This window comes from Herpailurus yagouaroundi, unplaced genomic scaffold (assembly GCF_014898765.1).
Source record: "Herpailurus yagouaroundi ecotype Mexico unplaced genomic scaffold, PumYag 140, whole genome shotgun sequence".
Classification (NCBI taxonomy): domain Eukaryota; kingdom Metazoa; phylum Chordata; class Mammalia; order Carnivora; family Felidae; genus Herpailurus; species Herpailurus yagouaroundi.
In genome coordinates this window covers 41,146,035-41,170,623 of record NW_024412395.1, presented here as the reverse complement: position 1 = coordinate 41,170,623, position 24,589 = coordinate 41,146,035, and the positions used below count along the sequence as shown (strand labels likewise).

The 24,589-nt window shown below is 36.4% G+C and overlaps 1 protein-coding gene across 6 annotated transcripts in view; it reads left to right on the top strand.

Annotated features, from left to right (window-relative positions):
* The first annotated feature begins 11,152 nt into the window (after positions 1–11,152).
* Positions 11,153–24,589, top strand: part of WDSUB1 (WD repeat, sterile alpha motif and U-box domain containing 1) — a 52,482-nt gene continuing 39,045 nt past the window's right edge. The window contains exons 1-5 of one of the 6 annotated variants that reach the window (XM_040476400.1): positions 11,153–11,264; positions 13,357–13,778; positions 15,931–16,115; positions 18,299–18,391; positions 20,762–20,855. In XM_040476400.1, the coding sequence (XP_040332334.1) occupies positions 13,381–13,778; positions 15,931–16,115; positions 18,299–18,391; positions 20,762–20,855 (770 nt within the window). In that variant the 5' untranslated portion in view covers positions 11,153–11,264; positions 13,357–13,380. Of the gene's footprint in view, positions 11,265–11,673; positions 11,772–12,114; positions 12,137–13,356; positions 13,779–15,930; positions 16,116–18,298; positions 18,392–20,761; positions 20,856–24,589 lie in introns of those variants that run through there. The other 5 variants (XM_040476402.1, XM_040476405.1, XM_040476401.1 and 2 more) reach the window with 5 other exon arrangements.

Below are 24,589 nucleotides of genomic sequence, written 5' to 3'. Positions count from 1 at the left end.
CTGTCACAGGCTCATACCATACTTGGTTTCAAATTTTCTAAGAATGAAAATCTAATATTGCAGTGAATATTGTCATACATATCTTCTATGGGCCTATGTGTGGAAGCCGGTTTCCAAGATGTTTCCAAATGATCTCCACTTTCTGGTATTCATGCTCTTGTATAATCCTTTCCCACATTGTATCAGGGTTAGCCTGGGTGACCAACATAATATGGCAGAGTGATGGCCTGTGCATTCCCAGACTAGGTCATAAAATACATTGCTGCTTCCACCTTGTTTTCTTGGATCACTTGCTCTGGGTAAGCCCAACTATTGTGTTATGAGGATACCCATCTGGAACAGCCGATAGCTAGCACCAGCTTGCAAGCCAAATGACTGCAGCATCTTAGAAGTGGCTCCTACAGCCCAAGTTAAACTTTCAAATGACTGGAGCCCCGCCCCCAACATCTGGACTACAGTTTCATTAAAGACCCTGAGCCAAAACTACCCAACCAAGCTACTTCTGAGTTGTTGCTTTTTTTTAATTAAAGGATAGTTTACATATTAGCGTCAATTGTACATCATAGTGATTTATTTTGTATATACTATGAATTGATCTCCATGAGAAATGTAGTTACTGTCTACCACCATATGAAGTTACTACAATATTATTGACTCTGTTCCTATGCTGTACATTATATCCCCATGACTTTATTTTATAACTGGAAGTTTGTACCTCTTGATTCCCCTGCCTATTGCAGCCCCCCTCAAACCCTTCCTCTTCTGGTAACGGTGTGTTTCCTGTATCTATGAATCTGTTTTGCTTGTTTTGTTTCTCCACATATAAGTGAAATCATAGGGTATTTGTCTTTGTCTGACTTATTTTATTTACCATAATACCCTCTAGGTTCATCTATGTTGTCACAAATGGCAAGATTTCGTTCCTTTTTTGTGGCTAATACTCTGTTGTGTGTGTGTGTGTGTGTGCGTGCACACAACGTATCGTCTTTGTCCATTCATCTGTTGATAGACATTTAGGTTGCTTCTATATCTTGGCTGTTGTTACAACAAACATAAGGGTGCATACATCTCTTCAAGTTGGTGTTTTTGTTTTCTTCAGATAAGTACCCAGAAATGGAATTGCTGGATCCTGTGGTATTGTTTTAATTTTTTGAGGAAACTCCATACTGTTTTCCATAGTGGCTGCACCAATTTATATTCCCAACAGTGTATAAGGGCTCCCTTTTCTCCACATCCTAGCCAATACTTGTTATTTTAGGTCTTTTTGATAATAACCAATCTAATCAGTATGAAGTAATATCTCATTTTTGTTTTGATTTGCATTTCCCTGATTAGTATATTGAGCACTTTTTCACATGACAGTTGGCCATCTGTATGTCTCCTTTGGAAAAATTTCTATTCAAATCCTCTGCTCATTTTTTATTTGGGTTGTTTTTTGATATTACATTGTGTGAATTCTTTATATATTTTGGATATTAATCCCTTATTGGATGTATGTCTTGCAAATATCTCCTCCCTTGCAGTAGGTTGCCTTTTTGTTTGTTAGTGGTTTCCTTCACTGTGCAAAAGCTTTTTAATTTGATGTAATCCCATTTGTTTATTTTTGCTTTTGTTGCCTGGAGAATGCTCCAAAAAATATTGCTAAGATTGATGTCAAACAGCTTACTGGCTATGTTTTCTTCTAAGAGTTTTATGGTTTTAGGTCTCACATTTAAGTTGTTAATCCATTTTGTAAATTTTTTTGTATATGGCATAAGATAATGGTCCAATTTCATGATTTTTCTTGTAATTGTCTAGTTTTTCCAACACCATGTATCAAAGAGACTGTCTTCTCCCCATTGCATATTCTTGCCTGCCTAGTCATAGATTAATTGATCATATATGCATAGGTTTTATTTCTGGGCTCTCTATTCTATTCCATTGATGTGTTTGTTTTCATGCCAGTCGTATACTGTTTTGATTACTATAGCTTTGTATTATAGTTTGAAATCAGTAAGTGTAATGCCCTCAGCTTTGTTATTCCTTCTCAAGATTGCTTTGGCTATTCCGGGTCTTTGTGGTTCCATACAAATTTTAGGATTGTTTGTTCCTTTTTTGTGAAAAACGCCATTGGTATTTTGATGAGGATTGTACTGAATCTGTAGATTGCTTTGGGTACTATGGTCATTTTAACAATATTCTTCCAGTCTATGAGCACAGAATATCTTTGCATTTATTTGTTTCTTTAATCAATGTTTATAGTTTTTGGTGTACAAGTCTTTCACCTTGGTTAAATTTATTCCTAGGTATTTTATTCTTTTTTATGTCATTATAAATGGGATTATTTTCTTAATTTTTGTTCAATAGCTTGTTATTAGTGTATAGAAATGGAACTGATTTCTACATGTTACTGAATTATTACGGAAACTATGAGATAATAAATACTGTTTTAAGTCACTCAGTTTTGAGTAATTTGTTACATAACAGTAGAAAACTAACTGCGATAAGAATTTCTCTAGGATCTATACAAGTTAGGTGTGTGCACACTTTCCACGTTTTTGCCATATTACTCTCCAGATGATTGCACCAGTTTACACACCTACCAGCAGTGAAAGAGGACTCTTCTTCCCCATCTTCCAACAAATGTTCAATTTTTGTGTGTATTATTTTTCACTAACAATTTATTATAGATATTGAATTTGAATACCATGTTTTGAAAAGTATCAAGCAATTTATCTAAATCATATTAGTAGCTTCAACTTTGTGTATGTTTGAAGTTTGTTTTCTTTTTTTAATGTAACTGTCCTATCTAACCCTATCTGCTTTCTAGGGATGGTAAAAACTGCACCAAATTTTATTTCAACCAAATTTTATTTTCAAATTGATATTCAGGAGATGAAACATTTGCATTTGCTCTAGTTAGTTGGGACAGCTGATATTGCTAAAGAAAAAGCTCAGGTATATTGAACAGAAAATATTGAAAGTTCTTAGGTATTCCTGGGGCCTGTATATATTTATGAGTTAACTACAGCAAAAGTAGTGCTTGGAGGTGTGGTGGGTAAGGAGTTGGCTACATGCAGGGTTACAGGAAAAGCTAATTTGGATCCTCTGGATCTTCAAAGAGAATTTTGCACCTTAGTGTTTAAATCAAGAGAGAGGCAGTAGCAAAATTAATATGAGATCTGTTTGTAGTCTCTTTCCCTTGATCATACACGTGAAAATCATTTGGGTTGTTCTCATTGGATGACTAAATAAAAGTGTTGGGTATAAATTGTAGATAGTTCATTCTTGAACTTAAAAAAATTCTAACTTTTTAACTAAATTATTCTAAATGTTTATTTTTGAGACAGAGTGAGCAGGGGAGGGGCAGAGAGAGAGGGAGACAGAGGATCCAAAGTGGGCTCTCTGCTGACAGCAGAGAGCCAGATGCAGGGCTCAAACTCAGGAACCATGAGGTCATGGCCTGAGTTGAAGTCTGAGGCTTACCTAACTGAGACACCTAGGTGCCCCCAAATTAAAAACATTTTTTTAAAATAAGTATCAAGCTCGATTTCTAAGGGTATTCTTTTTTTTTTAATTTTTTTTAACGTTTATTTATTTTTGAGACAGAGAGAGACAGAGCATGAATGGGGAAGGGTCAGGGAGAGGGAGACACAGAATCTGAAACAGGCTCCAGGCTCTGAGCTGTCAGCACAGAGCCTGACTAGGAACTCGAACTCACGGACCGCGAGATCATGACCTGAGCCGAAGTCGGCTGCCCAACCAACTGAGCCACCCAGGCGCCCCTATTTCTAAGGGTATTCTTATGCTCCCAGAACAGATTCCTTACCATCCCCTTTAATTAAAAAAGAAAAAAAAAAATAGCCCTAATAATCATGGTAGTGGATATCAAAGAATATGGTGAATATTGAGGGGGAATTCAGTAGTGAATGATAGAGGACTAAGGCTTAGAGCCCTTTGGGAATAAATCTTGGGCTCTGAAGTGAAAGGAAAGCTCAATAAGTTCATTAGATTACCAAAGGTTAGTGAGACACATGATGTAGGTTTGTATGGGAGACAGTGTGATGCCTTGAGAAGCTATCTATATACGTATTCTAGTGATTCCTCCAATTGTCAAAACATGTTTACAATTTCTTTTTTAATATTGCTTTCAGCATTTGTGATACGCTTTTCTGAATATTTTCATTGTCGCAAAGCTAAAATTCTTTTGAATATAGAAGTGACTTTTTAAAAATAGGTTCTATTCAGCCATTAAAAACTATCACGTAGATCTATATCAATATTGGTAAATGTAAAAGGTGATTATACTATAGAATGTATAGTAATTTTGTTAAAATATATTTAATACACTTAGTGTGGGGAAAATTCTGAAGGGATGTATAAAAATGTTCACAGTGGTTTCTTCTCTGGTTGGTAGAATCTAAGAAGACTAACATCTCTGTCATCTTCCTTATCCATCTATCATAATTATCTTTGCAACAAATGTGCATTATTTTCATTTTCACTTTTATTTTTTTTGTTTTTGTTTTTGTTTTTTTTTTTTAGTTTTCTAATGTTTATTCATCTAAAAAAAATTTTTTTTTATTTATATATGAAATTTATTGTCAAATTGGTTTCCATACAACACCCAGTGCTCATCCCAAAAGGTGCCCTCCTCAATACCCATCACCCACCCTCTCCTCCCTCCCACCCCCCATCAACCCTCAGTTTGCTCTCAGTTCTCAACAGTCTCTTATGCTTTGGCTCTCTCCCACTCTAACCTCTTTTTTTTTTTTTTTTTTCATTCCCCTCCCCCATGGGTTCCTGTTAAGTTTCTCAGGATCCACATAAGAGTGAAACCATATGGTATCTGTCTTTCTCTGTATGGCTTATTTCACTTAGCATCACACTCTCCAGTTCCATCCACGTTGCTACAAAAGGCCATATTTCATTTTTTCTCATTGCCACGTAGTATTCCATAGTGTATATAAACCACAATTTCTTTATCCATTCATCAGTTGATGGACATTTAGGCTCTTTCCATAATTTGGCTATTGTTGAGAGTGCTGCTATGAACATTGGGGTACAAGTGCCCCTATGCATCAGTACTCCTGTGTCCCTTGGATAAATTCCTAGCAGTGCTATTGCTGGGTCATAGGGTAGGTCTATTTTTAATTTTCTGAGGAACCTCCACACTGCTTTCCAGAGCGGCTGCACCAATTTGCATTCCCACCAACAGTGCAAGAGGGTTCCCGTTTCTCCACATCCTCTCCAGCATCTATAGTCTCCTGATTTGTTCATTTTGGCCACTCTGACTGGCGTGAGGTGATATCTGAGTGTGGTTTTGATTTGTATTTCCCTGATAAGGAGCGACGCTGAACATCTTTTCATGTGCCTGTTGGCCATCCGGATGTCTTCTTTAGAGAAGTGTCTATTCATGTTTTCTGCCCATTTCTTCACTGGGTTATTTGCTTTTCGGGTGTGGAGTTTGGTGAGCTCTTTATAGATTTTGGATACTAGCCCTTTGTCCGATATGTCATTTGCAAATATCTTTTCCCATTCCGTTGGTTGCCTTTTAGTTTTGTTGGTTGTTTCCTTTGCTGTGCAGAAGCTTTTTATCTTCATAAGGTCCCAGTAATTCACTTTTGCTTTTAATTCCCTTGCCTTTGGGGATGTGTCGAGTAAGAGATTGCTACGGCTGAGGTCAGAGAGGTCTTTTCCTGCTTTCTCCTCTAGGGTTTTGATGGTTTCCTGTCTCACATTCAGGTCCTTGATCCATTTTGAGTTTATTTTTGTGAATGGTGTGAGAAAGTGGTCTAGTTTCAACCTTCTGCATGTTGCTGTCCAGTTCTCCCAGCACCATTTGTTAAAGAGACTGTCTTTTTTCCATTGGATGTTCTTTCCTGCTTTGTCAAAGATGAGTTGGCCATACGACATTTTCACTTTTAAAAAGACACAACCAAGTATGGTAGATTTAGGTGGTAAATACAATGTGAATATACTGAGTAATACCATTTCAGGATTAAAGATTGAGGCATAACATAATTGAGATGTGACTTTCACATCTATTCTCTTAAGTTAAATACATTTCTATTGTATAGGTATTTTCCATGTGGAAAACACTTTAACTATATTCATTTGCTGTCTCCTTATTTCCTTCCAGCATCCACTCTTGTAGGGGAAAGTGGGCCCTTTATCAGCCCCAGGAATGTAACTCTTAATTAGTACACCAAAGTGGCAAGTACACACCTCTTGAAAGTGCTTCACAAAAGGGCAAGTGATACAATTCTGGGCAGTGACAGATGAGAGAAAGTCTACTAGGGGACTTCTGGAGAATTTTCCAGAGGACTACTGTCCATAAGGGACATCGTGTCCATCACATTTTCTTCTTATGTAATAAAAAAACATGAATCTGAAACCAAAAATGTGGTGTTTTTTTCAAAAATGCATTTTTAACATCTTTAATTCTCTTAAAGAGAGTTAATAAAAAGACATTAGAAAATAAAGAACTGAGAAAATGACACAGGAGAAATAAGAAAAGTTTTTAATTAAATTATGGTACTTAGGGGCGCTTGGGTGGCGCAGTCGGTTAAGCATCCGACTTCAGCCAGGTCACGATCTCTCGGTCCGTGAGTTCGAGCCCCGCGTTGGGCTCTGGGCTGATGGCTCAGAGCCTGGAGCCTGTTTCCGACTCTGTGTCTCCCTCTCTCTCTCTGCCCCTCCCCCGTTCATGCTCTGTCTCTCTCTGTCCCAAAAATAAATAAACGTTGAAAAAAAAATTTTAAAAATAAATAAATAAATAAATAAATAAATAAATAAATTATGGTACTTAGAATTTAAAAATTCATAAACAAGAAAAATACTTCTTGTACTAAAGAAGAGGAAAGGGCAAAGTGAAACAACCCTAATACATTCCTGAGTAGTTACTGTGGAACTGGGTAATTTCCTAAGCTCACTTCTCAGCTGGTCCAAACTTCAAGCTAATTTAGGACCCATTCCTATGCCCACCTGTTCTAATCACTCCAGCTCCTATCATGTCTCCCTCCTTTGAGCTCTTGGCTACCCTCAACCATATATTTTTGTACTCACTCACTGATTCTCACCCATTCCATTGCCATTGCAATTGTATTTCGAGAGCATGTATTGCTAACTATTTAATTGCAAAGTTAGTTTTTCTTTAAATATATCATTTTAAAAGTTCTTCTATGTTCCTTAAGTAGCATTATTACAAGGAACAACTAGAAAATAAAGGTAAAATAGGATTATTGCTCACAGTTACATAATTAAAGAAAAATGCATCAAATTTGAATCTTTAAGATTCTAAGTTGAAGTTCCAACTACTTTGAGACTCTGTCCTGTGAGAGAAAATAACCAGTCACTTATGTGATCAATGATCTCTACGAATTGTTACAATGTTTCTCTAGACTATTGGCAAGATACTTTAATATCTCACAAAAGTGCAAACTCATAGACTAGAGAACAGCTACAGCAAGGCTTCCGTCTCTGAACTTGCCTTTCCCTGCAGCTAACCATATTAGCCTCAAGGTCTCTGTGCTGTACTACTGTCATGTGTATACAGGGGGTTGTTTTACATATTTTACTTACAGAATATTATAACCAATTTGCTCATCAAATTAGTGAAGATTAAATATTACTCAAGTCTGTCAAGAGTGTGGAGAAACAGACACAACCACATGTTGCCTAAAGTACAAACCATACAGCCCCCCTGAAAAGCAATATGGCAGTATCTATTAGGAATTTTTACACTCTTATGCCCAGGAATTCTATTTCTATTTAACAATTTCCTTAGTAAATGTTCATGAATGTGGATAAAGGTTTATGTACAAAGCCGTCTTATCCAGTACTGTTTATAATCACAAAAATACTGAAACGGGAAATGTTAAATAAATTGTTGCTGGAAATGTGAACTATTATACAGAATAATAAGCTACTGGAGAAATTTTAAGCATGGAAAATAGGATATAAGTTTAAGTTTAAAAAGGAAGTTTGCAGGACTTTGTAAAATTATTGATATTTATATGAATGAAAGACTGAAAGGAAATATTATCTCTGGGCTTTTTCTTTTCTTTTCTTTTCTTTTTTTTTTTTTGAAGTGTAGTTGACACACAACATATTAGTTTCAGGGGTACAACACAGTGATTCAACGTTTATATACATTATGAAGTGATCACTGTAAATCTAGCTACCATCTATCACCATACAAAGCTGTCATATTTTTACCTATATTCCCGATGCTGTACATTGTATCCCTGTGTCTTATTTTATAACTAGAAGTTGTATCTTTTAATCCCCTCCATTTTGCCCATCTCCCACCTTCCCCCACTTTCTGGCAACCACCAGCTTGTTTTCTGTACCTGTGAGTTGGTTTCTCTTTTGTTTTTTGGATTCCACATGTAAGTGAAATCATATGGTATATGTCTTTCCCTCTCTGACTTCTTTCACTTAGCAGAATACCCTTTGAGTGGGTAATCTTTGAGTGATGCAATTATTAGCTATTTTTCTTATTTATATTTCCTTTATTTCCTACAAAGAGCTCTATTATTCATACAGTCACAAAGTTGTTTTTAGAAACATACTGTTTTGGCTATACTTTGGCATGTAATTAGGTGTCCAAAATCTCAGTCATGATGCACTCCTTAATTAAAAAATCACAGGAGCATCTCAAAATCATGAATTTTGATTGTCCCTTTTCTGTTTGTCTTTCTCATTACAAATAATTTCCAGTGATCTCAAGTTCATCTTTAAAATGAGCATTTTAGGGGCGACTGGGTGGCTCAGTTGGTTAAGCGTCCGACTTCGCTCAGGTCATGATGTCACGGTCCGCGAGTTCGAGCCCTGCATCGGGCTCTGTGCTGACAGCTCAGAGCCTGGAGCCTGTTTCAGATTCTGTGTCTCCCTCTTTCTCTGACCCTCCCCTGTTCATACTCTCACTCTCTCTCTGTCTCAAAAATAAATAAACGTTAAAAAAATTAAAAAAAAAATAAAATAAAATGAGCATCTTAGGTGCTAGGTCAAATATATGACTTTGGTTTCCTCATTTTCTTTTTATAATGTTCCCTCATTAAACTCTAAAGTTGCATGGATTAAAAATAAAAGCTATCTCCTGATGGCTGATTTTATAAAACAATTCTTAAAGTAGACTGTATTATAGATTACCTCCCTCACATAACTGCAAACTGGGTATGCTTTTATTTTTATTTTTTAATTTTATTTTTTAAAATTTACATCCAAATTATTAGCATATAGTGCAACAACGATTTCAGGAGTAGATTCCTTAGTGCCCCTTACACATTTAGCCCATCCCCCCCCACAACCCCTCCAGTAACCCTCAGTTTGTTCTCCATATTTAAGAATCTCTTCTGTTTTGTCCTTCTCCCTGTTTTTATATTATTTTTGTTTCCCCTCCCTTATGTTTATCTATTTTGTCTCTTAAAGTCCTCATATGAGTGAAGTCATATGATTTGTCTTTCTCTAATTTCACTTAGCATAATACCCTCTAGTTCCATCCACGTAGTTGCAAATGGCAAGATTTCATTCTTTTTGATTGCCGAGTAATACTCCATTGTATATATATAGCACATCTTTATCCATTCATCCATCGATGGACATTTGGGCTCTTCCCATACTTTGGCTATTGTTGATAGTGCTGCTATAAACATGGGGGTGCATGTGTCCCTTCGAAACAGCACACCTGTATCCCATGGATAAATGCCTAGTAGTGCAATTGCTGGGTCGTAGGGTAGTTCTATTTTTAGTTTTTTGAGGAACCTCCATACTGTTCTCCAGAGTGGCTGCACCAGCTTGCATTCCCATGGATATGCTTTTAATTTAAAAACAAAACAAGTCTGATCAACAGAAAACAAAAGACTTCTCTTAAAAGCTATGTTTTGTAGTATTACTTCAATGATTTACCAGAAGAGAAGCTTCAGTTAGGTTCTAACAGCCTCATAACTCTATTCAATATGTAACTAATCTTCCTTTTAAGGAGGATAGTCTCTGTATTATAGCAATAGCAATAGCCAGTGTAAGCTGATACAGGACTGGGTAAGTACCATTGCAAAAGGCAGCATGTATTCTGAAACAAGAAGGTGTCCTGTATATGCTGCTTAGTTTGAAACTGATCTAAGTTCCAGGATTGTAGTAGTTTATTCACAATGTGCCCACAGTGTCACTGGCATGAAATTATGTGTTTTGATTGATGTTACTACAATTAAGTTATATAGCAAAATTATATTTATGTGACTAAACTATATTGACTTTTTTTCTTAAAGGTTGCTAATTTGCCAATATATACTTACTAATAACTAGCAAAATCACTAGCAGCTTTCAAAGTTTCAACAGTTCACTATATTCCTTAAATATTAGTTTTAAAATCTTTACAAAGAAAATTTAAAAATAAAAGTTGTCTGTATCTTTGATTTTGCATCTGGGAGCCCTATAATGTCACGTACTTATCCTGTACTTGCACTTGGTTAACAAGCGTTAGCATGCTTAGGAACGTTTTTCTGCACAACCTTTTAATCTCAAAAGTGATTGGCAGGCCGACTTTGTAGTCAATTACACGCGAAACCACGGTTCATTCGTGAGCCCAGGAGACACACTCAAAAAGGTCGGAGGAAATGAACATCGGCTTCAAGGTGATACCAGGATATCCACAGGGGCCTGTCCAGTGAACAGCAGGAACAGCAGGAATCGCAGGAACCGCAGGCTGCCCTGAAGAGATGTAGGAAACCTGAGCACGAAGACGATGACAGAAAACACCAAGTCATGGACCGCTGAGAGCCGAGCTAGCCTAAACAGAAAAGAGAATCACGGAGGTCAGAGGAGAACAGACAAGACACACGAGAAATGAGGAAGAAGCTTCAAAAACCCTGAACTGCAATAACCAGACAGTTGATACAATCCCACCTTTAAAACCATATTCAGGCGCTCGTTAGGCCTTGGGACTTCAGTTTCCTCAACTAGGAAAAAAAAAAAAAAAAAAAACACCTGTAAATAAAGGATCTTCCCCAAACTGAACTCATCTGGAACTGGCGCCAGAAGTAAGGGACGTCCGCAGCGAAGGGAGGGAATGCACGCATGCGCCGCGGCGAGGGGCGGGCCCGGGGGGCGGGGCCCGTTTCCATTCTCTTTGGATTTCCGCGTTTGCCAGCCCCGCCCGCCTCACCTGCGTGTCACGTGGTCCGCGCCGCTCCGTGGGCACCTGAGGGCGGATTCCGCAGGCCCTGGGTCTTCCAGGTGGAAGTGGCCGCATCCGTGGACAGGTTTAGCAGCGACAGAGGCAGGTGGGGGAGCATGGCTGGGGTCAGCCGGCGAAGCCTCCCTACTCGGGGTGTCTGAACCTCTGGTCCTCGGAATCTGGTTCCTAGCGCGCGACAGGGGCCAGCCAGCACCTGGACCGGAGCAGGGCGCGGCCGTGCGACCCGGGCCGGGAGCCGGGCGGGGACTGCGGGCGTTGCGTGGAAGCCGCAGCTGGGCCGAGTCAAAAGCCGCCTTGCGCCCCGGAAGGCCTGACTCCTCGCCGGCCAGCCGGCAGCCCTCCTTCCTGGGTGGCTCAGTCCGCTAAGGCCTGGCAGGCTCTCAGATTAGGGCACACTCTTGGTCCCTACGTGCAGGGGGAGTAAGTCGTGGGCTTTATTTGGGGAGATTTGGGGCATATCCCCGGTTTGCTTTGGATTAGATAGGGATGCGTGTGTTGACACTGGCGAGTTCACCGGCCGGCCCGGGGATGGAACCTCTGGAGTGACAGCTGAGCCCTGAGTGGTGACGCCCACACCCGGAGGCAGGAAGCGGTAGGCTTGAGAGAGCTCTTCCAAACAGGCTGTTCTTTCAAGTGGTAATGTCGCTATTTGTTCTGGAACTGCAAAGGGAGCTGAGTGCCACAAGGGTGTGGAAGCCAAAGTTTATTTGCAAGATCACCTATGTGTACCTGCACAGTTGGGATTTGGGAGTTCTCCCAGAAATCACCGCATGATCTTGCTTGTTTTCAGTGCGCTAGTACAGGTGACAATCTATCAAGACATAATGTGGTTTGCTTTTTTTTGTTGTTGTTGTTTTTTTTTAAGACTTTATTGAAGTTTATGTTTGGAAAAATGCTGAAGTTTGGGCTATGATAAATATTGGTAAAGCTATGCTCCATATGTTTGTAAAGAATTCTGTAAGTAACATTTAACAAGGGATCATGAATTACAATCTAAGAGTATTTCAGCGCCGATTATTGTTTCATTTTGCATTATTTTTTCCCCTGCTGGATTTTTTTTTTTTTTACTATTGGTAGATTTATTTTAAAATTTCTAATAACTTTATATTGTGTTCATATATGATACTTAAAGGTAAAACTCAAGTGGATTTGGGGAAAAATATGCAATAAGTATTTATTTGAGCATGTTAGGTGCCTGACACTGTTTTGTGTGCTATGGATATAGAAATGAGCAAGATGGACAAGATCTCTACTCCCTTGGAATTTACATTGAGAAATAAGATCCCAAAAGCAAAGGGAAGAGAATTTCAACATGGAAAAACAACTTTATGGAGAGCTAGGACCAAATCCATTTGATCAGGGAGGCTGGAAGGAAATGAGGGAAAGGAGGAGTGGCAGGACTTGAGATCTGAGAAGCAGGCAAGAGCCAGATCATATAACATTTTGTAAGCAGTGACAAAGGGCTTGGATTTCATTCTAAATTTGTAAATTTGTTCTTACGCGCAGTCTGGCTAAGTCCTTATTGCCACTCTTTCTCTTTGGTGTCCTTCTCTTGGTTTCCTTGACTTATTAAATTGTTTCTTCACCTCAAGTGTTCGATATCATTTTATTCTTTATTAAGCAAGATGGTGGACCACGAGAGCTCTCAACACTGCCAGTGAAATTTTGAATGAAACCGTTTGTTAGTTTTTATGAGTGAACCGTGCAGTTAAATGCATCTTAGAGCTTTAGCCTTGCCTCCATCCTCTGCAAGGAGCAGCTGAAACAGTTTCTTAAGAATGGAAAATCTTTTTGAGTTGAGAGTAGCCAATCTGGAATGAGGCATCTTTGAGAAGTAATTAGTTAAGGGAAAGGCTTCAGAGGTGAAATACATACTCAAGGTTTTGGATGTTCAGTATCAAATCAGTTTGAACTTACACAACAAGGTTCTTTTTCAAGAGTTATGGAACTTTATTGGTGTGCCGGTTGTGACTGTGATCATCATTAGAGTTTACAGTCTTATTGGCATTTTCTGTCCCAATTATTTTTATCTCAAGTATAATAGTTTGTCTTGTAAAAATATTAATGTAGGAGCCATCTCTGAGAAAACTCTTGAATTGATTTTGACTCTTTTGTGTGGACGTGAGTTGTATTTATTTGATTCCGACGATGAAGTAATCTTTATTTAAAAATTGCAGGACATTTTACTTCAAATAAGAAACATGGTGAAACTAATCCACACATTAGCTGATCATGGTGATGATGTCAACTGCTGTGCATTCTCCTCTTCCCTCTTGGCCACTTGCTCTTTGGACAAAACAATTCGCCTGTACTCCCTCAGTGACTTTACTGAACTGCCCCACTCACCATTGAAGCTTCACACCTATGCTGTCCACTGCTGCTGTTTCTCCCCTTCAGGACATATTTTGGCTTCCTGTTCAACAGACGGTACCACTGTCCTATGGAATACTCAAAATGGAGAGCCTTTGGCAGTGATGGAACAGCCCAGTGGTAGCCCCGTGAGGGTTTGCCAGTTTTCCCCAGACTCCACTTGTTTGGTGTCAGGCGCAGCTGATGGAACTGTTGTTTTGTGGAATGCTCAGTCATACAAGTTATATAGGTATGAACGTTTAAATCCTTTCTGCTTTAATATTTAAATTAAAATAGTACAATGCTCAGTCGTACAAGTTGTATAGGTATGAATATTTAAATGCTATTAACAAGTCTACCAAAAAAATAAAAATAGAAGGCAGAATATTTTGATGACTTGAAGAAGCAGATAATTTTCAGACACCACAAGGAATAACATTTTGACTTGATTTCTGAAGGACATAAAAACAGATGTGTAAGTGGTTCTTATAGTAGATCTGCTTGGCTCTGAGAGTTTTATATTTCCAATCTTTCTCTTGTAAAATAAGGATTAATCTGTTAGACTTTTATGGATTTTGGCTTTAAGAGCTAGACGAAGAAAATGGCCTTTTGAATAAGGTTCAGTAATTTTAGGCTTTATTTTTGTCACTCATGACCCAGGTGTTCTCAATAATAGACTAATGGTAGGTAAGTCTCACCTAAAGAGACACAGCTATTTTCCAGACTAGGATTCTTGCTGGGTGAATAATCAACCCCAACCCCAGATAAAAGAACCTTGTGATTAGTGTAGTGTTGTGTTACATTTAAAAAAAACAAGCAAACGAAAAACAACTGAAAACTCCTTTTATTTATTTATTTTTTTTTATTTTTTTTAATTTTTAAAAAAAAATTTTTTTTTCAATGTTTATTTATTTTTGGAACAGAGAGAGACAGAGTATGAATGGGGGAGGGGCAGAGAGAGAGGGAGACACAGAATCGGAAGCAGGCCCCAGGCTCTGAGCCATCAGCCCAGAGCCCGACGCGGGGCTCGAACTCACGGACCGCGAGATTGTGACCTGGCTGAAGTCGGACGCTTAACCGACTGCGCCACCCAGGCGCCCCTGAAAACTCCTTTTAGATAAAAATACATCAATTATGTTACACTGGTAATGTTCTGTTGCAACTTGCCAACATGAAAGCTATGTATTTTTATGTACATTGTGGTGAAATACATATAACAAAAAGTTTACCCTTTGAGTAGTTTTTTCTTTCTTTTTTAAAAAACATTTATTTTGAGAGAGAGAGTGAGAGAGCTTGCATGCACTAGCTGGGGAGGAGCAGAGAGAGAGACAGACAGACAGAATGCCAAGCAGACTCCACGCTGTCAGCGCAGAGCCAAAATCAAGTCACACAGACGTTTACCCGACTGAGCCACCCATAAACTTTTCACTATTACCAAGTAAAATAGCCCAGTATACTTTCTCCTCCCTGCCCCCCAGCATCATTCAAAGCACATGCCAGCTGGTAAACAACTGTTGCTCATTAGATTTAGGTCTTTTGATTGAAGGAGGTCATGTGTTTTAAACGGTGTTAATGAATAGTTTAAAGAGAATGCGCAGGAGGAATGACATCTTTTTTATTTTTTATTTATTTATGTTTTCAATATATGAAATTTATTGTCAAATTGGTTTCCATACAGACATCTTTTTTACATGCGTGAAATATAGAGGTCAACTAAGGAATTTTCCTTTTCACTTATCAGATGATGACTTCTGGCCCTCTGGCATTACGACCCTAATGTATGTTGTAAAATGATACACTGCAGATTCAAGTGCTGGATGGGACACTGCACTAATTGATGGGCTTTTACCAGTTTTTTTTCCTAATTGAGAAAATAATTAATATTGTCAGCACAGTGCTTCTTTTTCTTCCCAAGATAATTTTCTTTTCATAAAGAATTCATACTTGAAAATAAAAGATTTCACTGTTGCTTCTTTTAATACTAAAGTTGAAAGTACTTTTGACCCTAACAACATGTTTTTCAGTAAGAATAGGTTTTTAAGAAATATGTGGCCATGGTTGATAGTAGTGGTTGTCAGAGCTTTTTTTAAGTTTTGTAGATTTTAACCTGTTCATACAGACCTGCCATTTGGAAAAATACGAAGATACATGGACTTTGGTTTAGATCTGTATAGCTTAGGCTTGAATTCGTTAGTTAAGATAACATTTAGAGCCTCTTTTTTTTAAGTGTATGATTATTTATATAGACATCTGCCCTTTCTAGTTCTCAGATAGCCATTTTTCCTGTTTTTACTATATCAAGCTGTTGTTAGAAATTGTAATATAAGGTAAAAGATACTCTGAAATGAAAACCTCCCCCTTCTTCTTCTTTTTATTTATTTATTTTTTTGCTTTTATTTCAGGTGTGGTAGTGTTAAGGATGGCTCCTTGGTGGCCTGTGCATTTTCTCCTGATGGAAACCTCTTTGTCACTGGCTCCTCGTGTGGAGATTTAACAGTGTGGGATGATAAAATGAGGTGTTTGCATAGTGAAAAAGCACATGATCTTGGAATTACCTGCTGTGATTTTTCTTCACAGCCAGTTTCTGGTTAGTTATTTTACTCTTTTAAGCACTAGTGGTTCCTATTTGTAATTTGTATATGACTTCTGGTTCTTTATTCATTTTCATTTCACCTTTAGTAAAATGAGAAGCCCCTTTAATTCATTCCTTTTAAGGAAATCATTCTCCTTTCTCTTGATCAAAATGAAATCACAAAGAACATGATAGGGGAAAATCAGGTTCTTGAATATATGTTGGTGATGACTCAGCTTTGTACAGTACATCTGGATTCCTTGGATATGGTAATTTAGAGGACTTGACCCTATTTTAAAATACAGTATGTTAATATTCAAAGAGAAATGTGAAGTTAAAAAAAAATTGGAAACAGAAGCTAAATTTTCAAAAGTTTACTAATTTAATCTTTGAAGCAAAAGCTAAATTTATGACATGTTTAACAACACAATTAGCTTTTAGAAGAAGTACAGACTCCTGAATATAGATAGACTCTTGGTTTTAAATAGATAGCTGTGAGTTGGGAAGCTTTCTTCTTCTGTTTCATCCCCTGTGTTAGGATGGGAGTTCTGCCTTTGTTGCTTCCAGTCTTGTTACACCACCAGTGCTGTCCTATTAGCAGTATAATGGGAGCTACGTTTGTAAATTTAAAATTTTTTAGTAGTAGGTGACATTAATTTTAATGATATATTTTAATTGTACTCAATATATATTAAATATTTCAGTAATCGATAGTAACACTAAGATATTTTACTACTTTTTGGTGCTAGGTTTTTGAAATCTGGTGTGTGTATTATGTCACATTTCAATTTATACTAGCCACATTTTAGGCATTCAGGAGCCACATGTGGCTAGTGACTACCTTTATTGCACAGCGCAGGGCCAGAAGGTGGGCAGGATCATTTTGGCACTTCCCTATTTCAAACCTATCAGTGAATGGTTAAAATAAGTTTAAGGTAAGAGAAAATGCCAAATCCAAAACATAAAGCCTGACACACTCTGTTTCCCTGCCTCTTAAAGCACACTTGGCCTCATGCATTCTCTTGCCACACTGGCCTCCTTTCATTCCTTGAATGTTTGTAAGATTTTTCCAAGGGTTTTACATGTGAACCCTTCACCTGGTTACTCTTAGATATCCTTTAGATTTCAGGTAAAAATCACTTCAGATGAACCTCCCCTGTGCTTACCCATTTAATTGTATCTTAATACATATCCGAGCCCAAACTTCCTTTGATGAAGCTACATGTGTGATGATGTTGGGTGGAACTTATGTAAAATTGAGTTGATTTCAATATTTACATTACCAACAGGTATTTAGGAGCTTATCCAGTGTGTATGTAATTATACACTGAAATTATCTCACTAAACATTACAAACTAATGGATTTTTTTATGACACCAAATTTACTGATTACTTTCCCTAATTTGTATAATTTCCACCAAATAAAATAGACCGAGTTAATGTTATTTTGGATTCATATAATTCCAGCATTTGTCTTGATTAAATCAAATGCGGGGAAAAATCTGATTATTATTTCATGTGAATATAGACTAAGCTTTTAAGAAATGGGTATGTTCTTGGGGTGTCTGGGTGGCTCAGTCAGTTAGGTATCCGACTTCAGCTCCAGTCATGATCTCAGCGTTCGTGAGTTCGAGCGCCGTGTCGGGTTCTGTGCTGACCGCTCAGAGCCTGGAGCCTGCTTTGGATTCTGTCCCTCCCCTACTCACACTCTGTCTCCCTCCATCTCTAAAAAATAATTTTAAAAAAAAAAAAAAAATAAAAAAAAAAAAAGAAATGGGTATGTTCTTTAAAAAAAAAAGTTAAGTTGGAAATAATTAAACATTTAACACTCATAACTTTTCTTCCTAATTTTTCCCATCAGTGCTAGCCTCATAGACTCTAAAATTGGGCTGGAAAATTCTCTAGGCTTAGTGGCTCAATATTGGCCCATGGAACCTTGAGTTACCTTAATGGAAGGTAAATAAAAAAAGGTATTTTGTTGAAGCAACTTCAGGGGTTAGAGTCCTAATCTTCTGAAGTACCTTGTTGAAAATAAATTCTTATACCATAGAATGAAATGTTGGTTAAAGTTAATATCTCTTGTGAATATGATTTAAATGAATAGAATTAACATCTCGATATAGGAAGTGGGAAATTTTTTGGTTTAAATGTTTTATCAATTCTTGTGTATTTATTTTTAACAAATTTTACGTTTTTAGATGGAGAGCAAGGTCTTCAGTATTTTCGATTGGCATCATGTGGTCAGGATTGCCAGATCAAAATTTGGGTTGTTTCTTTTACCCATATCTTAGGTATGTATTAATTAGTAGTTCTCTAAAATTATTTGTAGTCAAGATAGAATTTCTATATGAATGATTCTTTTTACTTAAGGAATTCTGGATATCTAGAAGTGATTATAAAAATATGCTTTAATAAATTTTAATCAGAGAAATTACATATACATGATTTAAAAATTGGATGCTCATCACTGATTATGACCTCAACACCATCACCACACACATTTCTGCTGACCAGAGGTAACCGCTTTGCACTTTATCTGTTTGCAATTCTTGGTGGTTCTCACAGTTTCTGTAAATATTGTTATACCACTATATTTTAAATGTATTCACTGTAGGGATTGTTATTTGATAGTGTGTGGGAGGTCGTTCCTCCCTGTATTGCGCTATTCCTTCAGGTGACCCTTCAGTCAAGAAACTTACATTATTCAGTTTTGAAAAAGTGTTCCTTTAAGTTATTTCTTTAATAATTTCTTCCCCATGTCCTCTCTTTTAATAACTCTCATCAATAGAACGTTGGACCTCCTAATTTCATTCCCTATGGAATTTTTTATTCCATCATATTTTCAATTTCTATTAGCTCATATTATTTTCTGTTTCTTTCTCTTACTGTTTTTATTTTATGAAAGCAAGATCATCTTAAAACTCTCAGGGTATTAATTAGAGGCTTTTTGTTTTGTTGTTCCCTTCGGTTTCCTGATTATCTTTGTTTGCTCTTGGGCCTTTTGTTTGTTTGTTTACTCTGATCTTTCTCTTTCATATGGTTACCTTCTTCAAATGTCTGGTGATCCTTGTTTTCCATTTACATTTAATAACTAGGCAAAAATAAGGTATTTAGAGGGTCTATGCACACAGTGGTTTGTTGTTGCTGGCTTCTCTTTCGATTAAAGGGGTGGGTTGTTGGCCCTTACTGAGGAGGATTTAGGGGCTTAGGGAATTGCCCTGGAGCTGCCAGGGAGCTCCCCAGAAAGCTGTTATTTTCCCTAGAAATATTTTGCTCAGAAAGCAGTATCAGGCTTTCGTTCAGTATGCTATGGGTGGGACCAGGGAGGAATTAAAGGTAGACACTGTTTCATAAACGGGCTTTTCACTAACTTTTTTGTTTTCAGGTCGATGTCTGTGTCATTCTGACTTTCCTTTTCATTAGCTTTTGATAGTCCTAAGTCTTTTGGTGTATTCTTGGACATAGCCTCTCCTTTTGCACTCTGGGCTGTTACTTTTTCCTCCTCATTAGTTAATTTGCTTTCTGACTTTCCAGAATTGGTTTGGCCATTTTGCTTCAGATGCCTAAAAATATTCTTATTTGATTATTTGTTACCTAATAAGCTTCAGTTAAATTACAAACTGCAAATATTTTTTCCTACTTGTTGAAACTTTTACCTGCTCTAATGACTTTTTGTTGAATTAAATGCTTGTTATCATAAGAGCCATTAACACTTCAAAAAAGTTTTCATTAGGTCTGAGAAAATTAATAGATTTCACTTATTTCCTTATCTCCTCAGGTCAACTTCCTAATAATTTTTATAGCTTGTCACTAAAATGTATTGAATTCCCTGGGTTTACCTTTAAAATAGTTGTGCTATTTCTTTTCAGTAATTATAGAAGGTATGAAAAGGATTTTAGTGTTCCCATACTTTGTAGGAGTATTATATATTAGCATTATAAGATGGATAAATTACCATTGATTATTTGTGGAATGAGAAAATATTTTTTTAATATAATATTTTGAAAACTGATCTTTGTTTAGGCATTTGAGCAATTTGATTCCTTTTTAGGCATTTGGGCAATTGTGTGTGTGTATATGTACATATGTATGTGTTTATGTATTTTTATTTTTTTAACATATATATACTTTATAAGTAGGCTCCATGCCTAGCATGGGGCTCAAACTCATGACCCCAAGATCAAGAGTTACATTCTCCACTGACTGAGCCAGCCAGGAACCCCAATATGTATATTTTTTATATTTTTAAAAATTAGATGCCAAGATTGTCTTATACTGTATTTTAAAATTTTATATTAGTTTAAAATTTCATATTTTTATGTATTTTATAGAGTTTAACATTAAAAATTTTTAAAGCATTTGATCATTATAATCCTCTGCACCTTTGCTGAGTGCACCATTTACTTTATTCATTACTGAACTTCTGAAACCACTTAATCACACTGCATTCCAGTACCTGAGTTGCAGGGGGAGTTTTTTTCATTTTTGTATTGTTTAGGCACTTAAAGATTTAAGTTTATTTATTATTTAATATTTATTTAATTCATTATTTATTATTTAATTATTTTTAATTTTTTTATTAAAATGAATAAGTGAAATAGTTTTGACTTAAATTCTAAGCACAGTCAGCTTGCTAATTTTTCTCACCTTGTTATTTGCAGGTTTTGAATTAAAATATAAAAGTACACTGAGTGGGCACTGTGCTCCTGTTCTGGCTTGTGCTTTTTCTCATAATGGGCAGATGCTAGTCTCGGGGTAAGCTTTTTAGTTTAATTTCCTTACACCATTTTCATATGAAATAGGACATACATAAAAGTACATAAAACATAAGAGAATAGCTCAATAAAGTTATACAGACCTGTGTAACCACTACTCAGGTCAAGAAATAGAACATCACTGGTTCTGCTCTGAAAGTCCTCCCCTTCCAGGTACCCCTGTAGGGTGACAGCACCTCAGGTCATATACAATATTGCTTTTTTCTTTTAAACTGATTTAAAACAAATCATGCAATGTGTATTTTGTGTCTGGCTTTCCTTAGTCAGCGTGATGTTTCTGACATTCATATTAATGCATACAGCTGTGGTTTGTTGATTTTCATTGTTTATATTATATATATATTATATAATAGGAATATATAATTATATATATATAATATATATATATATGCTCTCTGTATTTCAGTATATGAGCCACTTATTGGTTATATGTGTTACAAATATCTTTTCCCTTCTGTGGATTTGCCTGTTCACAGTTTATAATTTTAGTGTCCTTAGTTTTTTATGTTCTGAGTCATAAAGGTATTTTCCCATATTATCTTCTAAAACCTTCGTTATTTTTCTTTTCTCAAATTTGATATCTGGGCATCATGTACAATAGGAATCCAATATTCTTTCCATGTGGATAGCCGGTTGTCCAAGTACTATGCATCAAAAATGCCATCTTTTCTCCATGTTGTTCTGCTACCTTGTGAGAAACCACTGACCATGTGTGTGTGGATCTGGTTCTCAGCCTGCTTTTTTGTTCTAAATAATAAACTTACTATATTTTTTTGTTTATCCCTTCTCTAAAACCATTCTGTCTTTCCAAGGCTTTGTATTTTAGCTATTCCTGAATTTTGACATTTCCATATAAATTTTAGATTTAGCTTGTCATATTGCCTCTAGTTACTCTCTGTACAGCCACAGACCTGTTTGGATTTTGATTGTGGTTGTAATGAGTCTGACAAAATCAGAGATAATTGACCTCTTTATGATATTGAGTCTTCTAATCCATGAATGTGGTATGTTTCTCCATTTATTTTTGTTTTGATTTCTCTCAATAATTGTCTTCTATGTAGAAGTCTTCCTCATCTTTTATTAGATTTATTTCTAAGCACTTAATTCTTTTTGTTGCTATGATAAAAGAGATGGCAAATGTAGGGAAGTAAATATGGGAAAACCACAGATTTACCTGTAAAGATCTTAAATTTTGTGTTTTTGATAACAAAAATCAATCATATCACATTAATAATGATGATTTTTGTTTCTTCCTTTCTAATCATTGTACCTTTGATATCATCTATGTGCTGCTGAACTGGCTGACACTACCAAGATAATGGAAACAGAGATAACAGCCATCCTTTGATTCCTTTTTGCAAAGGGAAAGCTTTCATTATTAAGTATGATCGTATAGGTTTTGGGGAGATAAACTTTATTAGCCCCTCTGTTCCTTCTAGCTTATGAGTTTCTTTTTTTTTTAATCATGAAGAGGTATTATGATTTTAACTGTATCTTTTGAAATAATCATATGATTTTTCTTTTATTCTGTTAGGGTGGTAAATTATATTGACTTTTCAAATGTTAAACCAACCTTGCTTTGTTGGAATAAATACAGTTTACTCAGGACTTGTATTTTTGTGTATTGCAGTAGAGAAGTCTGATTCTAATTGTTACTTCTTTGTAATTTGTATTTTTTTTCACTGGCTGCTCACAAAAATGTTCTCTCTGGTTTTTTGCACTTACTTTGTATTTAGATTTGGATTTCTTTTTATTTAGTTTGCTTTGGAATTCACTGAGCTTGTTAAATATGTAGAGTAATAATTCATCAGTTAAGGGGAAATTCTTATTATCTCTTCAAATATTACTTCTGCCCTTTCTCTCCTCTAAATCTCGGACTCTAATTAAATGCAAAATATACCTTCTTACTATAAACTTTGTATCTTTTTTCTTCTGTATTTTTCATTCTCTTATTTCTTGTGCTGTATTCTGAATAATTTCTCCTTTGCTGATGCCCTCCTTAGCTTTATCTGATATGTTACTTTAAACTGGTCCATTGATGGATCTTTAATTTTGGTTATTTTACTTTTTGGTCCTGGCATTTCTATTTGGCTAGTTTTTCCAGGTCCACTATGTCACGTTTTATGATCTCTAGTTCTCTGTTGAAAATTTTAATCTTGGCTTCTATTCTCCAAAACTTTGTTCTATAAAGCAATTGGTTTGGTACACAGTGGTATGATTCAGTTACTTTATATTCTCCTATTTGTGTACTTTGGTATATTTTCTCCTTGCTGCCATTGGATTTTTGCAAACTTGCCTGTCTGATCTCACAGGTCATAGCACTGAAAGGCACATTCATAGCTCTTCACAGCAGCTTTTGCTCCAGCCACGATATTTAGGCTCCTAACATTCACTTAAAATATTCTGGACTGAACCTGATAGTTCTTTTCCCATATTCTCTAATCCTTGCCAGATAAAAGCCAAATAATTAGTTATATTGCCATCATTTTAGATTGACTCTTTCATCTCAAATGATGAAAATGGCTCATCAAAAAAGCATTTATAGTAATTCTCCTTTGACCTAGGATTGAAATCAGTGGAAAGTTTAAACAAATAAAGTGGATTTCCTTCTGTTGTTTGGGGGGATATATTGTGCATTTCATTTTTGAGAGGTTAATTGACAAAATGATGGTATGAAATTCAGCAAGTATTTATGACACTCTTATGTACCCAGGTCTCTGCCATTGCAATAGGGCATGTAAAAGGAAGTATAAGACAGTGTGCCCTTAAAGACGTTTTGATTCTCTATCTTGATGTTCACGTGATAACCTAATAATACAAGATCTAACATGTCTTTGCTTTCTGAATCATGAAAGAAGTATTAAGTGATATTCAGTATAGTTTTTGTGTTACTATTTGTGTTATAAAAATGGCATTTTATAGCATACTTCCTTATATATATGTCATTTATAATTAGTATTTTATGTTAACTAAGATAGACCTTTTCAGTCATTCTGGATTAATGGAATTTTACATTATTAAATACTTTTTGGCATACGTGCTCTAGGTCACATTCAGATATTTTTCTGAATATTCTTAGTTCATTTGGATAAATATACAGGCAAGTGAATTGTTTGGAAATGTATAGGATGGTGAAAGATAAACATTTAGTCTTTTAGGAGAATTGGGACATATGTTTTAACTATATTTTGTGAGTAGATAAAGAACAAGTTAATTGGTTGATAATAGATTCCATCTGCAACTAAGAATCATTGGTAAGATGGAATGGATACATCTGCTAAAGAGAGAGTAGGAAAAAAGTGAGTAGGATAAAAGATTTTTGAATACAAGTGGCTACATAGGAAAACTGAATTGACCCCAGAATGGGTTTATAGGTCAGGTGTGCTAAGGAAGTTGTATAGGGGATAGATACAGGGTAACTATGTAAAAGGCATTATGGAATTTATGCAGATATGGGAGGATTGGGGAAACAGGGCATTCCAAGAGGCAGGAAATTCTTGAGTGAATTACAATGTATTATAAATGGAGAGGTGCCTGGGTGGCTCATTTGGTTGAGTGTCCAACTCTTGATTTTGGCTCAGGTCATGATCCCAGGGTTGTGGAATCTAGCCCTTGTCAGACTCTGTGCTGAGTGTGGAGCCTGCTTGAGATTCTCTTTCTGTCCTTTAGCCCCTCCCCAGCTTGCACTCTCTCTCTCTCTCTCTTAAAACGAAA